Source organism: Cyanistes caeruleus, chromosome 13 (assembly GCF_971803275.1).
Source record: "Cyanistes caeruleus chromosome 13, bCyaCae1.hap1.1, whole genome shotgun sequence".
Lineage (NCBI taxonomy): Eukaryota > Metazoa > Chordata > Aves > Passeriformes > Paridae > Cyanistes > Cyanistes caeruleus.
In genome coordinates, this window is record NC_141713.1 from 13,631,405 (window position 1) to 13,649,625 (window position 18,221).

At 40.3% G+C, this 18,221-nt stretch overlaps 1 protein-coding gene and 1 long non-coding RNA gene across 5 annotated transcripts in view; one reads left to right on the top strand and one right to left on the bottom strand.

Annotated features, from left to right (window-relative positions):
* Nucleotides 1-3,403: 3,403 nt before the first annotated feature.
* On the bottom strand, nucleotides 3,404-8,503 carry LOC147650711 (uncharacterized). The gene is made up of 3 exons (XR_015275830.1): nucleotides 8,332-8,503; nucleotides 7,522-7,691; nucleotides 3,404-4,606 (listed from the first exon to the last, which is right to left on the bottom strand). It is a non-coding gene; the product is annotated as an uncharacterized LOC147650711 (long non-coding RNA).
* The window catches only part of MYZAP (myocardial zonula adherens protein), a 43,724-nt gene continuing 33,059 nt past the window's right edge, over nucleotides 7,557-18,221 (top strand). Inside the window, exons 1-2 of one of the 4 annotated variants that reach the window (XM_023934085.2) lie at nucleotides 7,557-7,754; nucleotides 14,019-14,108. In XM_023934085.2, coding sequence (XP_023789853.1) covers nucleotides 14,019-14,108 — 90 coding nt within the window. In that variant the 5' untranslated portion in view covers nucleotides 7,557-7,754. Of the gene's footprint in view, nucleotides 7,755-8,072; nucleotides 8,252-14,018; nucleotides 14,109-18,221 lie in introns of those variants that run through there. The other 3 variants (XM_086849042.1, XM_086849040.1, XM_086849041.1) reach the window with 3 other exon arrangements.

The window sequence follows — 18,221 nt, forward strand, 5'->3', positions numbered from 1 at the left end:
AGGGCCCCATAGGAAGGCAGATCCCCTCCTTTCCTTCCCCCGTGTCAGTTGTGTCAGAGACTACTGTCAGTCTCTCTCAGGTAAATCTGGCTGATAACTCAGGCTGGTTTCATGCCAGCCAGTTCACCATTCTGCCTGACCTAAACCTGAGCCTGAAAACCCCACCCACAACCACATATCAACCTCCTCCTTCAGGGCTTCTTCACTCTGTGACCTGTGGCAGCAATGGATCTCCAGGTTAATTATAAAGGGCAATAAGATGTGCCACTTTAATTCTATTAACCCACATTAATACCCAGAGCATCTCCGTTTACTTCTCAGTTATTATCAGACAGATGCTAGTAAAAAATGAGAGCACAAGTAGGGCAATTTTCTTATCATGATTTTTGGTGTCTTTTTGTTCTTGTTCTGCACCAAGGAGAATCGGTGTTTCAGACAGTTCTGTTCTAAGCATTCATTGCTATCCATACCCCTCTTGTATCTGTTTTCTGTGCTTACATCCAAACTGTCATGCATGTGACTGTGTATATGTGAATTTTAAAAAGCTTTGTGAGTTCTTCTTAGACAAAGCTAATGGGAAAATAATACCCCTTGCAGAAGCTGCATTTTGAAACAAATACAGCAGCCCTGTAATGTTTGCATTCCATGAAAAGCTGCAACAGAGAAGAATTTAAGCACACCTTTTGATATGCCATTTCTGTTTACCCCTACAAGGTGACACAATTCTTCCCCAGTAAGAAGTATAGGAAAATGTGCCCTAACAGGCCAACTCAGGAGGCTTAATAGAGTTCCATGTGTTAGTCAGTCCAGCCACTCAGGTAGCTTTTCAGTCCTTCAGTAACTCCTCTCAAAGATTTACTGAGGTGGGAATGGTACTCTATTATCCTGTAATAAACTTCTCAAAGATGTAACCTACGTAGGCCAGAAGTGCAGCAAAATGCCTAAGCATGGTAAGGTTATGAGGAAAAGAATAACAGCTAATTGTTCTGGGAAATGCAATTTTCAAGTTAATGCTAATGCCAGAAGTCTTTATCTACTGCTGGGCTGCAGCATCCTGAAGGATGACACACGGGAAATCTGGGGAGTGGCCATCCAGATTCACAGATACAGTGTGTGACCAAATTTATAAGTGGTTAGGTGTGTAAATCCATTTCCTTCCTAGGACCAACATTAGAGGGGAAGTCCCCTAAGTAATATTTAGTCATTGTGGCTCAGCTGTTATTAAGTACCTTAACTATTTAGTCCTTCCTATGTTCCCTCCTAATAACTTTATTCCAGCTAGACCAAATATTATCTTCTGTATTGATTGTCACTTTACTTTCTTCTATTATTATGATGACTTAGGCACAGAGGAAATGAGACAGTTCTTAGTGACAGGATAAGAAAATTTCACTATACTGTAGATAAAGATATGTCTGCTGGAATGATTTTGGAGATTGAGGGACCACAGTTTCCTGATGAAGGTCCCCTGATTTCAGGAGTCAGTATGACCTGATATGTTAAAATACCTCCCCTTCCTTCTCTTCCACCTTATTTTCTTTTTATGTGACTTCTAACAAACTTTTCTTTAGTATGTAAAAAGGAAATAAGTAATAAAACAAATAGAAGATCTTTCACTTACACTAAACTTTCATGGACAGCTCCCTGTCCCAGGCTGTGTGAACAGGCAATGGGCTGTGAGAGTCCATTAAGAGCTGCCAAATTTCCATGTACATCATTCTGAGATGGGAGAACATGGAGGTCTTAAACCAGATCTGAAAACAAGGGAGAAACCAAACAGCTGAGAACTTCTGTCACATCTGTGCAGATGTTCTAGACAAATGCCTGGTTTCCATCATCCTCTGCCCTGAAGCAGGGCTGAAGTCAACCACTTGCTATTCTGGTCTATCATAAGATAGAGCTGAAGCAGAATATTGTTTTTGCCCTTCCTACTCTTCTATGTTTCCTTTCCTGTGGGGAAGCAAAGATGAAATGTCTGATCTTCCCCTTTGTAAACTAAAAGAAGTCAGTCAAATACATGTAGTGATTTCCTGTCCTTAATTCTCCCACTCCCTGAAATATGTCCATTCCTTACACTTACAGAAGAACTTGCACTCCACAATTTATTTCTGCCTCTAAAATTTCCTTACTTCATGCCACAATGACAATGCTGGAATCAGAAGAGATCTGTCATTTGCTACTATCTCTAGGGAGTGGAGCAGGATTTTAAATGCAGCTACCTGTCAATATAACTGTGGTGCCGATGGTGGGTGTGCCTGTTTTCTGCTCTCCTACCTACCTTAACCAGTTCCATTGTGTGACCTGGCCAAGCCACACCCCTGTGTGAACAATGCTGCTGCTCCTGTGCTGCATTATTTTTATATGACATCTATACTGAACTCTACTGCTTGCATGACTGATTAAACCAAACCTGCTGCTGGAGAGTGAGTGACAGGCTTCCAGCATTTCACGTGTATCTCAAGCCACAGTGCCATGGGCTGTGACCCAGTTGGGAACTGAATGGGAGATCCACATGAAAAAGGAAATGGTGAAGATGAATGAGGGGGTGGTACTTTTTCTGCTGAATCAGGACCGTATTGATGCCCTATATGCTTCAGCAACATCTGAAGTGATGCTATCTAGATCCCTTAGAATTTGTAACTGAAAAATTAAAGTGCTGTCTTTTCATTCCAGTATAGACACATATAATAAATTAAACTGTCCTGTATTTATCTCAATACATTTCATATTTCTTGGTTGATTTTAAATTCCAGTCTTTTTTATTTTAATAAAACAAAAAAAAAATACTATAGAAGTGTAAAATTATTATTTATATACATGCTTAATGAAAAGCCCTCCCAAATAAAGGTGAAAATAACTTTTTATTGAAAGACATGCCCTTCTAGGGCTTTGCAGCCTTCATTAAAATCTTAGCAGTTGTAATTTTTTTTCTCCATAAACTGCTTTTAACAGTCTGGCTCTACAGAGCACATCTACCAGGCGTACTTCTCATTTTTCCCACTGCTAGGGGGACAAACTGTGTGGAATGCTCTGACATAGATGCATAAAGGTACATAGGAGAATCCTGGTACTATTGTCATTACCTGCTTGGCTTCAATGGACTTGCTCTGTGTTCATGCCCAGAAACAGCTTTTCCTGACTAACCCATTCCTTTTTGTCTTTTCTGTCTGTGCCAGGGGAAATTACTGTGCACATGGCATTGTATTACTTATTGTGCTATCTAGCATTTTTTTACTTTGTTGCTGTATAGTTGAAAAGTAATTTGATAACTCAGCAGGAACATGGACTTTAAGTAGAAAGTAGCAAGGATAACAATTAAAAGCAGAAGATATTAAAAGAAACATTTTTCTGTAACGGCAGTCTGTGGCTTTACATTATCAGTAAAGATGGAAGCAAGGTATTATTGCAGGTAACTCCAGGAATTTTTTATTCAATTCAACCATAACTGAAATAATTACATAAAATACATACTGAGGGCTTTGCACCAATAAAATGTGTATTCTGCATTTCAACTTGATGTGGGAATTCCTAATTATAGATTTGTGTGTGTAAGATCAGCAGGAAAGGGTCTGAGTTTTTGCAGTAATCTTGAATTAGCCATGTATCAAGAGTGTCAAGAGAGAGCAAACAATTATATCAATAGGTCTGAGAAGTGATTTGATGCTTGTAGCTAAATCAAGCTGGACATTCAGATAGCTCTATGTGTTATGTCAAATCAAAAGGGTAACAGCTGCAAATGCAGCAAAGATGCATTTGCCAATAAAAGACAAAAATACTACTCAAGAGAAAAACTGCAGTATTATATATTGGTTTGTATATTGCATACAAGAGCACCTATGAAAACTGACTTTTGGGGCTTAGTTTCTGGTATCTGTTTTATCACCATTAGCAGGCTAAAATTGTCACATGAGCTGAAATACCAAAAAGAGAGCCTGACAGTTCATGATGCTAAATGTGTGTTTGTAGAATACAACAGTGAGAGCTGGAAGAAAAAAGAAACAGCTCTGGGGAAATATTGTTGAGCAAACCTCCAGTTCTTACTAAGTCTGGTTCTGAAATATTTTACATGCATCTGTCCATTTGATAATCTCTGCTATAAATGGGTTTCATGCCTTAGGGATGATGAAGGTAGAATAGATCTTAATCCCCCTGGAAAGTGAAGGCTATTAGAAGTTAATTATAACCTCATTTTTGTAGCAATATGAATGGGACTTTATAACCTTAATGACCACAGGTGTGAGTTCTTGTACAATTTGTGACTGCAATTATTCCCAGATCTCATAGGATTAATATTCCAGTTGATCATGTGTTACAGGAACTTTTATTTTTCCTCTGGATTGTTTCAGCAGTTTGCCTGAAGATGGACAGGAGATTTTGACAGGGAAAAAAAAAAAAATCAGCCTTTTATCATGTCTACATTTAGGTAATTTGTTATGGTAAGATCAGGCTACCCACTCCTGCTGTTCTAGGAGGGCAAACCTTCTTTCTCCTCCATGTACTGTATGCTCCGTGTCCATCTTGTGATCAAGGGCTTTTCATAGAAAGGCCTGTTGATTCTGTGTCATCCCATTTAATTTCTCCCACAGCATAATGGTCTTTGGGCCTCCTGAGAAAAAAATATGTCAGTAATGCTGGTAATGGGAAACAGAGTAGTTACAAAAACAAAAAAAGGTGCCTACACTTTAAATTTATTGCTGTTTCTATGTAATTATATTAGCTTTTTCACAATAACTATTGCTTCAGATATTCATTCTGTAGTGTCATCGTCTAATTAACCTGCTGTGCCTTTGGACCACTGCAGTCACAAAGCACCAGCAAGTTTTGAACTGAAAGCTCAGCATCCTGGTCAGATTATGTTCTGCCACCATACTGTATATTGTCTATGAGCAATTTGTATGATTGTGTATACCTTTTGGGCAGTCTGTCCAGCTGCAAAAATCAGCAGAACAGGATTATTTTAGTCAAACTAATTCCCAAGTAGTGATTTACTTTCTATTCCCCCATCTTCTTTCTGTAAACTGGTGTCATGTTCCAAGCACAGTATGAAATGCTCACAGCAGTGTACAATGACTCTTGCAGGAAAAAAAGAGCTGTAAACTGTGGCAAATTTACTTCAGATTATCAGAACCAAGGAGGTAAAGTCATGGGGCCTGGCAAGCAGGGACAAGCTGAAACCAAGCAGAGACTTCTCCCTGGGGTGTCAGGGGGTGAAAGAGGGAGATTTGGAGAAAGAGTGACTGTATTAAACCTCCACTGGGGGTGAGAGAGAATGGAAAATGTGGAATAATGAGCTGCAGCCATGAATATGTGCAGAGTGTGCCCAAGGCAAGGCACAGCTGGGCATGGGAGCACCTTCCAGAGCAGAGGAGGCATGTCTTCATATTTCATAGCCCTTGTAGCTTGTTTTCCATGAGCTTACCCAGCTGCTTTTTGGGAACATTTATACTCTTCAGGATCAGTAATTCTTCTGACAGATTTTCACTTAGAAATGTGGTGCCTAGTTTTCTTCAACTCCACTGTTCTCAAGGGTAGGAAATAATGAACAGCTATTCCCTGTTTGCTTCTGCATACTAGTCACGATCTTCTGTGCCTCTATCACCCATTCCCTGACACTGTCTTTTGTCCAAGCCAAAGATCACAAATTTGATTATCCTTTCTTAATCTAAAAAATAATTCTAGAGTTCTTTTTTTCAGCTCTGCTGCGTGTGTGTCTCATATTGCATCAACAGCTTCTCTTGAGCTTTCTTTTTGCCACCTGGGGAGTACCAGATGTTCACTCCATACAAGTGCTTGGTTTAATAATCCCTGTAGTGTAGGCAGAGCTTTGGGGATGAAGAAACAGTTGTTCCAAATGTTGATTTCATTCAAAGAAGGGTCACACAGGCTAAACAAAGGGTGAAGAGACTGCAAATTGTTGCATGATCAAGTAGCAAGGCAGCAAAAAATTATTCTCATTATTACAGTTGTGCATCTTGTTGGTGGGGGAAGGGAAGGAGATTCTGAGTATCCAAAATAGGGAGACTACTCACCATACATGTAGGTTATTTTTTCTTGGAGGATATTAATTTTGAGGATTAAATAGAATATGCTCCTTTTCAAACAAATATTGGTAAATCAAATAAACGTGTCTTTCTGCTATTTTCCAAGAAATGGGGAGAGCTGCAACTAAAATAGAGATAACTGAGAAAACCATATTTTTATTGCCTATTATCCATGGACAAGTCTTTTGCTCATCTGCACTTATGAGGTTCCCATAAAAATTATCAATATTCTCAAAGTTGATGCAGACCTTGCAAGTTTTCCCAGAGTTGTGATCATTGTGCCGTGTTCTCTCATGACAATGATTACTGTGCCGCACTCTTATAGAGGAAGGGAGATCCTTTTCCACAGTGTAGTACAAATTTAGTCCCTGTTCTTAGAAAAGCTTGTGTTTCTCTCTTGCAGTGACTGGGCAGCCCCACAAACACACCTTGTTCTAGAGGGAAATACAGTCCAAAACAACTTGTAACTAACCAGGGCAATCTCACAGGTCTGTGAACAACTTCTCAGCTGGAACCACAGAGCTGTCTGCATACCAGAACTTAAATAGACTGACCAGAATGACCAGGAGCAAGTGCTAAGGGATAGCCCCATGGGTAGACAACATACTTGTGAAGGAACTTGTTCCTGTTGATGATGACACACCTATTATCCACCTGCAAACCCACAAAAGCAGCATTACAACCAGGACTTAAGATGGGGAGTGATTCATATGGAAATGTAATTGTTTGTAGGAACAAGACACCTTGCCACAAAAAGAATCATGTAACACTCAATCTTGCCTTAAGAGAAATCCAAATACAAGTGGATGTTCTAATTAATTTGCCTCGGGCTATATTACCCTCCCCAGGAGGAGAAGAGGACAGTGATTAGGAGAAAAACAAAAAAGATGCTGAATATTAAATGCAGACCTTCCATTTATTCCTCTGTGCTGGGCAATGATTTCTTTCTCTCTTCCTCAGGTCCTTGTCATGCTGATAGCTCGATAACTCAAAATCCTGCCCTGGTGACAGAGAGCTGAGAGGCAGAAGCAAACAGAGGCATTTTGCACACAGAGGGTGAGACACCCATAGTTCAGTGCAGTTTCCATTTTTCCAATGCAGATTTCCTCTCTTCAACTCTCTGGTGTCTAACATCTTAAGGGGTAAGGACATGTGTAGCCATATCTCTATTTTCTTGTGGTCTTAATTACTTGGAGACAGGACATAAATTATTTTAAAATGCTGATTAAGTTATTTGTTCTGTCATTTCTTTCAAACAAAAGCATCTCTTTGGCTTATAACTTCCTTGATTACTGAGGAGTGTAGTGCTCGTGGCAGATGCCCAAGGCTGCAGATGGAGATGTGTGCCTAGGCCGTGTAGGGTGGTGTAGGGTTATAGCATTCCCTCAGCACAAATCCGGAAGAACTGAGCAGCTGAAATGCTGAAGTCCACACCTGCAATCTGGCTCGGGGCCAGCCGGCTCGGGCAGACCACACTCACCTTGTCGGACCTTTGGCACTGGGGCTGATGCTGTCATTCATGCACTGAGCCGCACCGGCTTCGTGCCCGTGAGCCCCGAGGCTGGCAGAGATTGCGGGCTTTCAGGTGAGCCTGGTACACATTCCTGGAGCACGGACAACAGCTGACAGACCTGGCCGGCTCACGAATTGCTGTGGGAAGAAGGGGAGGACAGTGTCCAGCTTTCACACAGCACTCTCCTACAGCGCTCAGAGGTGGGTGCCAGAGAACGGGGCTGAGCGGCCGCCCGTGCTTCCTGCGAGCCCTAACCCCGTTTCCCAGCGCCGGGTTCTTCTGTGACAGAAGGACCTTTCTGGGTCTCCCCTGGAAGCTCCTCTCCCGACACCCAGTATTTCCGTGAGCAGAGGGAATGCCCCCCTGCACTGACACCTCAGCGTCCCACAGGGACTTTTCGCAGTGTCGCCCCACGCGAGGGAATGGGGCGCTCCGGCGGCCCGAGAGCCGGCGCGGGGCCGCGAGTTCCGAGGGCGGAGGGGGAAGCGGAGCCCGGCCCGCCCCCGCCCGGCCCCTGCGGCCGCCCGCGGCCAAGTGCGCGGGGCGGAGCGGAGCGGAGCGGCGGCGCCGGCCCCAGGAGCCGCAGAGAGCGCTGGCCCGGCGGCCCGCGGGGATGCTGCGCTACAGCTCCGGGCTCACGGTCACCGCCACCACCCCCCGGAGGCCGCCGGGCGACGGTGGCCGCTCCCGGCGGAAGGTGCGCGGGGCAGCGCGGGGGGAGGCGGGGAGGGGTCGCGGGGCGAAGCAGAGGCTTGACATCCCCCCTCGTGTAGTTACCTGCGGAGCGCCTTTCTCTTCCCCACCTCCTCCCTTTCCGTACTTTCGGTGTTTTCAGGCGAAGCTTGCGGTGTGCGAGAGCATCTTTTTTTGCGTTCTTTGTAGGTGAGGGGAGAGGAGGAGTTCTTGGGGAGTTCTGCAAGGCTTTTGTAGTTCTAGACGTGGCCTCTCCTGTAAACCTGCGAGGGAGGTGTACTTGTATTGGAGACTTCCCCCGCATCCTTGAAACGTGCCTGGATACTTAAAATTGCAAACTCGTCTATCCTATCATGAGAAAGCTCACCGTAATGATTTAGATGGCAATAGTAATTTAATTGTATAATCAGTTCCTCAAATGCAGATATGTAATTTGCTTATTTTTTAAAAAAAGAAAATCAAAAATGCAGTAAGTAATAACCATGTATTAATCTGTTAGGCTTGTAAAAAGTTGTTAAAACTCAGGCAGATATGACAGGAATGTCTCTACAGCTGCCCAGCTTTAAATAACCCTTTTCTTGCTGCTGTTAACTACACTGTTATCATTGTGAATGTTGGTTCCACATGTGGAGAAAGAAATCAAAATAAGTGATAATCTTATCCTTACCAAAAATACACCCATGTGACCATGCTGTTTCTTCAATTATGCAGTTATTGTTTTGATGCTTCAAAAATATGAATTCTTAATTTAAAAACTGAAGAATGTTGTGTTGCTCTGGTTTTACATGATAGTAAGGAGGTCAGAATGGCCTTCCTGACAAAAAGATCCCTGGTCTTCATAAAAAATGAAATTGTTCATGCATAAGAAAAATTACAATGACTTGAAAATCATTGTTATGTTCCCTATATGTCTTCTGTGTTCCCATTGAGTTTCCCTGTTCTTGCATTTCTTAAAGAAGTTACAGTAAGGGAACTTCTGTTTAAGTGATAAGCTTCTTATTTTAATCCCCTTGATTGATTTCTTGGGGATGATGAACTGTATTTGATACATTCTTTTAAGAAGACTGGTAAAAATTTAATTTGTGACTACAACCCGCTGGAAACTTGTCCCTTTTTTTAGTGAAGTGTGGCTCCCTTATCACGAGTTGTCAGAGGAGGGGAGAGAGACAGAATAACTGCTGAATAAATGAAAGATGTGTGTCACATTCCTGTGCTCCTGTGGTCACAGGAGAAGTGCCCTTTAATTGTGTGTAGAATCTCATGGCAGAGATTTCATAAATGGAGCAGGCTACTCAACAGATAAATGACCAAAGAGAGTACTTTCTTCTCTGCTTTTTAGGACTGAAATGAAACATGCACTGTTTTTCTGCTTTCACCTTCAAAGGTCTAAAGCCAGCACTAGTCTTTAGGCAAAGGGAGTGACTTTTGGCCATTGAGCTGATAGGGTAGTAGATAGTTACTCTACAAACGTGTTAACCCCATTTCTTTTGTCAGTATCAACAATATTAAATTCTGGTGATGTTGAACCCCAGGGCTGCTTTGAAGTTAGATCAATACTGAACCATTTTCCTGTGGGGCTCCTGTAATATGATTAGAGACTGGTTGCTAGTAGAAGAGCCTGTATTTTTCTGTTGCTGTACTAATAACTTTGGTTATTCTGTAAGAGCATTGCTCATTAATTTAACAATTGATTGTAATGCAAAAATCTGTAATTATTTCAGCCCATAATTAATTCTGATTTATGCCTTTTTGGGTGCTTTGTTTTTTGGAACAGGGGAAGAGGCTGAAGAACATTACTTAAATTGAATCTGTCATCTGTATTTGTTTAAAGTTGCACCCTAGTGATTTGAGTAGGATGGTAAACATACATGTGGATTGTGGATCTGGGCCATGGATTCTCAACATTTTAAACGAAGCTAGATTTTTATTTTTTTTTCTTAACTGCCATATCGCAGTAGCTCTCCTCTATGCTGTCCCACTATCCTCCTAGAAATTTGGTAAAAAAGAGTGTTTTCACCTGTTGGTTTTCATTGCAGTCAGGAAACTTCTGCTGTCTGGTGTTGTGCTGGGGGGAACCTGTTCAGTCTTTGTTTTCCTGTCTGTGTCTTTGTTTCACAAATGATGTCAGATGAGCTTTGGAAATGCCACTTATAGGTTGTTGGTGTCAAAAAGCCAGGAGTGAGCATAAAATGTTGGCACAATTGAGATTATTTATAATGCTGACTTGCCAAATCTACAGATGCTGTAAATTAAACAAAAGTTAGACAGTCTCGTAGGATTGTTAGAAAGATACCTGGTTCTTCTTCTACCCAGTATTTATTTTTAAATGTTATGCTCACAAAGTTACAATGTCAATGACATAGATCTAAGGTGGAAGTCATCTCTGTCCCTGTGTTTTCTCACTTGTTCTTAGTGTCAGTATGCAGATGAAGGAAATTTAATTGTAGCTCTTTCTTTCCCTGTTAGAGTAGTTCTCATTCTCCTCCCCATTTTCTCTTTGCATTACCCAGTTTGTTTCTGGAAATTACCTTTTTTCCTCAGTTGCACATTATCCTGCCACTGTTTGGCACTGAGTCGAGGCTCTTCCTGTTAGGATTTCACTTCCATTTTAAGGCATCACTACAGCAGTGTTTGCTGTGGGAGGAGGGCTTGCTGTGATTTCCATGTGAGCCTGCTTATTGATTTGGTCAAGTAAACTCACTGACAAATGGCACAGTGTGTTGTTCCTTCAGGAAGGCCTGCAGAGCAAGAGCAGTGCCTGTGCAGTGTTCAGAACTGCTTCTGGGGGCTGGAGGAAAAAGCAGTGCCTGTTTTTCCTTTCCAATCTCTGTAGTGTTTCTGAATTTTACAGATGGGTCTGTAGTGCTGTCCTTAGGTAGAATGCATCGTCTGGTGCCCAGGAGGAGCAGGACTGCATGGCTACTTTATACATTTGCTGCTGTTTCCCCAGGGAGGATGAGGAAGTCCTATTGTTGTAAGCAACAGCAGAGTACAGCCTGTGTAAGTTTGTTCTAGCAAGAAACTGGGTTGTACTTTGCCATTGCTATTATGGGCCTTGCTGGGCACAACTTCAAGGCATAAGAATCCTTGTGATTGCCAATTGGGGTGGGGTAAGTGATTTGGGGGTAATAGATAAGGCAAGGTGAAAAGGGCAAGAAAAACAGCTTAAATGATGACAACCTTTTGTTTGTGCAGTGGTTTTAGTCTCAACAAATGTTAATTTGCATTTCCAGCATAGATGTGATGACTTGACTGCCATCTATACTGGACTTCTGTGACTTCCTTCAAAGTAGCCCTGTAGCACCTGTGATGTGAAGGGCAGCCGTGGTTCACTCACTGGTGTACAGGTACAGGGATAATTACTTATTTACAGTCACTGTACTGTGAATCTCTGTTGGCTATAATTAGCCTCGTACTGATTAATAGGCAAGTTATTAGCTTCAGAGAATCATACACAACCTCATTTCTCCTAACTTTGAGTTGCCAGTCATTATCTATTTCTAGTTATTTCAGGCATTTTTAATGCTTTGTCCTAGGAACATGTTTATTCCTTTGTGTCCAGTTTTCCTTTGTATGAAATCACTATAAGAAAGGTTGGCCTCATCTATCACTTCCTGCACAGCACAAATTCACTTATATTTCCTATTTATGGCTCTGGTCTTTGTTTGCCTACATGGAGGAATGCCAGTCTGTGTTTCCTTTCTTATTGTAAACAGGAATGTTTTAAGAGGAAAGAGCCCTAATAAGCTAATGGGAAGAAAGGGCACAAGGAAATAGATGGGGAAAGGTGATGTTAATTATCTTATGAATTAATGAGTTCCAAAGATGATAAATTTATTATTAATGTATCTGGATAACTAATCTGTACGTAGGAAGTACCACCAGCTTCTGTAGTAAATGGAGACAGTCTGGCGTTCTTAGAACAAACGTAGTAGCCAATTAGTATCAAAAGCCAATGTACAAGGTTTCATAATTTTAAAATGCATTTAATTGTTTCAGTATTCTTTAGCAAATATGAAAGTGTAAACTGCCTTTAGGTTTTGGGGGCATCATGTCACTTTGTGGCTTCTTGTTCTAGGTTTTCTAGCATATGGATGAATGATAAATCAACAGGGAGGAGGCCACTGCACAAAACATTGCTTTCACAGATATGTCTACAGAATAGGTTATATTTCATCTTGATCTTCTTATAGGCTTTCCCCCCCTTTTTATTCTTTATAATACAGACACATCTCGCATATTTTATAAGAATTTTATCTGTATCAGGACACTGTTTCTTACTGGCCTTGCAGACCTGAAAGACCAAACTGAGAGGAAGAAGGAAGACAGTACATAACATTACTAAAATACAGTTGACAACATGCCAGTAGTCTAAATGCTATTGATTTGTTCTCTCAACAGATTTAAAGAAATGCCAGAAGAAAAATAGTGACATTGCAGACAGTTCTTCCATTTGTTTTTGCTTGGGAAGAAGAAAAAGTTAAAGCCTGTTTGAAAAGTTGAAAATGGTCTTTTGTCTGGAAACAGAAAATAAGGATTCTTGTTGTGGTGCTGAATAATGGTCTCTGAGGAAGTTCTATTGTAAAGAGGCTTGAAAATGCAGTCAAGGAAGCTTAAATGACTTAAAAGACAGTTGGAAGAAATGAATTGTAAATTGGTAACATTTGGGGTGTATTGGAAGGGCTTTCCTGCAGTGCTGTGAATGCAGTCAGCAGAACATTATTGCCATTTTCAAGGCAAAAAGAGGTGCTGTAATGACCAAGCTGAGAGCTGTTAGCTGGGACAAGTGCAGTGGGAAGGTGGGTGTGAGAGAGACGCACATTCAGCGTGACTTCAGGAGAAACTGCAGAGATCTAGATCAGATTAGATGCTGGGCTGTAGAACAATAGTGATGATGGCCCACAGAAATCATGAAAGAGATGCTTCAGAGGTTTTCAGGAAGAGCTTTAAGTGCTTTCTTTGTTGCCAGCAGACAGCTGGGATTTTATAGGAAGGTATTGTGCAGCTTTGAATTTGGACAGCATCATTTGCTATGCTCTGCTTAGGAATTAGAGTTGTTTTCCACAAAAATGTCTCATGAATAGGACCAAGACTGAATGTTTTCAACAAGTTTCTTGTATGAAATGTATTGCTTGGAAAACACCATTAAACTGAAGATGTCTCAGCCCAAAGCAAGGCAAACTGCAGCTGCAGAAAGGTATCATGACTGCTGGCAAGAGTGGCTGCTCTAAAATCAGTTAGGAAACACCACCTCTTAACTTATTTTCTGAAGTGTTTTGAAGCTTAACAGGCCATTTGTACATACCAGATTTCAATAATACTCCTATTTCACATTTAGTGGAGTTGCAGTATTGAGGCATATACTTGGCTATATGCTGAGCAGAAGAGAAGCATTTACTCTAAAATCCTGTGTTTCTAAATAATCCCTTTTGAAGAATAAAAGTATGCCAATTCAGCAAACAAAATGCAGAAAGTAGAAGATTATGTTCATTGTTCTGTTATCTCAGCTGTCAATGTCATTAATGAGTACCTAAAAACAATTTGTTGATTGAAATGGATTTTCACTATTTCAGGTATGTAATTATGGGGATGCCCTTAAATTATTTTTTGCCAGCTAGAAACCCCTTTAACCTTTAAAAAAGAATATTTTGACAGCTGTGCAGTAGAAAACAGAAATAAGTAAGTTCAAAGTTGAACGTCAGGACAGTTCTTTCTGTTAAGTAAATTATTAAAATCATTTTTGTAACACCTAAATCTTGTTCTTCTTTCAGATGAATGTGTGCAGGCTACGCTTAACAGTGCCACCTGATGAAGTGTCACAGCCTGAGCAGGGACCAAAGGAAACTGAGAGAAAGAAAAGTGTAAGTTTTAGGAATCATATTCTCTATAAATAAGAAGTAAGCATTTCTCTACACAGATGTTGATATTTGTTGTTTTGGCAGCCCAAAGCCCAGTCATCTTAGAAGATTTAAGAACATGTGAAAGGTCATCAAGTTGGGTGTGAACTTTGAGCCTAAGCCTTGGAGTAAGTGATGGCAAAACTGCATGTAAAATAGGACAGTGGTAGAGGAGCAACAGATATTGTAGGTGATTTATGACTGAGGTACCTTTAAAACTTGATTTCATATTTATATATCAAAGAGTAGTTACCAGGAACAGGGTCCTGTATTAAACAGTATCTTGATCAGGATCCTCTTGATCCTAAAAGAGGGTTTTATATTTCATGTAGGCGTAACAGTGTGCAAGATTTGAGTATTAATGTAGTTGGTGTGCTGGGGTTATTGGTATTTGTGTGTGTCAGCTAATTTTGGTAAAGGGTGATGTACAAATAAAAAATATAAAATAAAGAATTCAAGGTTGTTCTGAAATGAAAGATATTTGGAAGTTACGTGCTTAGAAGGGTTCAGAAGGGCATTTTTGTTTTGCAGAAATGAATAGTGTGCACACAGAAAAAAATTTACAATCTGCTTTGGTGCAGAACTTGTTCTATAAGAGCTGTTTCACTGCAAGAGATGATGTTTCATTAGTCTTAAGGATGAAGACTAAAAAGGGAAGCTGGACAGGCTCCACAACTTCACCACATTTATACTTTGATAAACCAAAGTCAAACAAGTTGGTGAAGTTTGCCAGACTCAAAGTCTGAATAACAGTATGACAATAGGAAGAGAAACAATAATATTTCTTAGTGATACTTAAAGGCAAAAATAACTGTAAAATTACTGAGAAAGGCAAACATTCTAAGGAATGCAAAGTAAAATGCTGAAGATACGGATTCCTTATCAGTTGTTTTTTTGTCCTGGAGTCTTTTATACACCAAGGTTTTCACACACTGTCTGGCAGAGTACTTGGTTCTTCAGGATGTAGAAATGTTACTTACAGAATAGATTAAATAGACTTTCATGCAAACTGAATTGGGCCCACTATTAAATAGTAATAATTCCTTTTATACAGAGGTGTTTAGTTGTAGCACTTAGAGTAGCTTCTCTGTCAGTCTCTCATCAGCTTGGATCTGATTGCAGCAACCCTCAGACTGGCTTAAGCTTATGGGCCCATTGCCCTAGGAGGAATCTAAGTTTGCTTATGAGGAGGATAGATATTTATTCATGCCTTACTCACTTTATGGTTCTGAGTAATGTGATAATGAGAAAGAATCGTTAAGGATTAGCATTGGACAATTTGAAGTTACTTTCTTACGTGACTGATTTTTTTCTCTGTGGGACCTCATATTTAATGAGCTGTTAATTCCCCCATAATACACATAAAGATAAGTGGGCTTTATATCAAAGAATGTTAAGGATATGGAGATAATAAATACATTATTTGGCTCAGTGTGCAAACCAGTGATGTGTAAGAGATGGGTCCTTATTAGCTGAGACTAGAAAAAACCATATGCAATTTAAATATTGTATGTTCTGAGTAGTTTCTAAATTTCAGTACTTTTAGACAATTGAAAGACTTATAAATTCAGAGCTAGATGGGTTCTATTCAGCCAATTTCATAGTAATGAAAAAACACTGAGGAATTGTGCCAACTACTTGTATTTTACAGTTTCTCTGTGATTAAAAAAAATATCCCACAGATAGTATAGCCACAGTGTATGGAAATAGCAACAAAAAAATCACTGCTCATGAACTGTTTTTAACTCATGTCTCTAAAGCCAGACAGCAATAAATTACCTGTAGATTTTTATTGACTGTGTTATTGATTGCTTTAGTCAAATTCATTTTACACTAACTTACAGTGCATACATGCCTCATGACTAGTCAAGCTGTGATCCTTTTGCTGCACAGGTTAATTAAAAAAAATATCTAAAAACAATGTTCAGGTGTCTGCTAATTACCTGTGTTCAGCTGACTTCAGGTTAATGAAATTGCTTAAAGCACTTTGAGAACAAGTTTTACAAATGTTAGATAATCCTCACACTGTCCTGTGAGAACTGTGCCATGTTTTTGGAAATAGGGATAATTGAAATTAGGGAACTGCTTTTTTTCTGCCTTGGACTTTACAATTTAAGGTCAAAAAATCCATCTTCAGCAAAAATAATCAAATTTAACATCACACCCCTTGTTGGAATCTAGAGTCCTATGCTGACTTTAATTGCTAACTCCTAAGAAAATGGGAATGGAAGATAGGAAAAATGCTTTTGGTATTTAAAGGACATTAATGTGATTTACAGAAATGAACTGCAGGGGTAATGTCTGGGATTGCACAGTTTTTGCTGGATTGCTCAACTAAGGCAGTCAGAGCCTGGCTGCAGGTGCTCTCCTGTTTGGGCAGGACAAGTCTCTGCCACTGCTGCTGAGGGAGGAGAGAAAAGACCTTGCAGTGTTGGAGGGAATGCCAGAAAACTATAAATACACCATGGCATGACATTTGGTTGTAATCTGCTCTTTCAAATCTTTCACTAGAAGGAGGTGATTTTGAGCTGCCCTAATGTGACACGGTGACGGCTCGCTGTGTTTGTTGCTTTTCTGCATGTCTCAGGCTCAGTACCATTTAGAAGTGCTTCAGTTGCAGAATCAGCTAATGAACCACACGCCAGCTCTTTCAGGGGCTGATCCTCCTAATAACTTGTTTTACTGCTTGATGTCAGACCAGAAGTGGTTCTTTATCAGTTATGTTGGTAGCACTTGCCTTAGCCTTTGTCATTGGAGTCCAGACTTCTCATGAAATTTGTCCTGTATTTTGTTCAATCTGTATCAGTGCAGTAAATTTATAGATTAACTTTTTTACTGCTATGCATCCATGAAATAAAAATGAACCAGTGTAAGAGATTAAAATGAAATGATGGATCTGGGTGCAACAAAATTGCTTCAGGCAATACTGTACTGGGTGGGCTCCCCCTGTCTTTTGTGAAAGGCTGGCAGATGGTACAGAGTTAGAGACTGAACTCAAAAACTGAAGGGGGAGTGAGTTTGTGTCAGGTTGGCTGTTTTATACTCATATTTAGGATATGATGCCCTGAAAGAAGCATATGAGAACTTAACTCACAGGTAGAGACTAGTTGGTTGGGTTGTTTGAATTGTTAGTACTTTGGGTAGAGAGAATCACAAACTATTCTGATTCTGTTCCATTATTTCTGTCCATCATAGACAATGGGTGACAGTGTCAGGCTGTTTATTTCACCATGAAGTACAAAGGAATATTGTGCTTGTCAGATTGTGTGCAAAATCTGCATATCCTGAAGCCTCTCTTGTCTTGCTTAATAAAGGGCTATCAGACAATTGTAGTGTCCCTGTTTGGGATTTGGCTTATTTTTATCCATCAGTCTCTTTCTTCACTGTCATGGTTAAATTTGGAAGTGTCATTGGAAGCTACAGCTAAGCTTTTGAGGGCAGAATGTGAAGATATGTATAGACAGTTTCTTTTTCATTTGGATATATAGACAAGAAAATGAAAATGAGATAACACTCTGGAAATTTGTGTCACTTTACTGTCTGTGGCTTTCAGCCAAGTTTGAGCAGTGTTTAGTCTTAAACTCAGCTTGATACTTTGGCTGCATATATCCTCAAACACTTTAATTTTCTTAGTTTTTTAAGCATCACAACTAAGAAGTGAAATTATTTTTACTTCCTAAGCAAGAATACAGAAGCAGAGCAAACATTTTTTTTTTCCCCAGAAAAAAAAAAAAGTAGGCTGTAAAGAAGCCAGAAGGGGAATTTGCTTCTGTACATCATGGTGAGAATCAAGCAGAAACTTGTGTCAGGCCTGGTTCAAGAATATGAGTGCAGTGAATGTGGGGCTGTGGTGCAGATGGAATCTAGGACAGTGCCTGTTTTCTCTGCTGCTGCCAGCCCACTCCTTGTCAGCAGAGCAGACCTTGTGCCTGAAAAAATGTGCTTTATCTGCTACAGGTGATGTTTCTGTTTCTCAGTCTCTCCAGCACTGGTCGCTTGATTTTTGGTCGTGTACTAATTAAGCAACACCTTTGTTAAAACCAGCACTACATAAAAGTACAGAAATAATTCCACTGA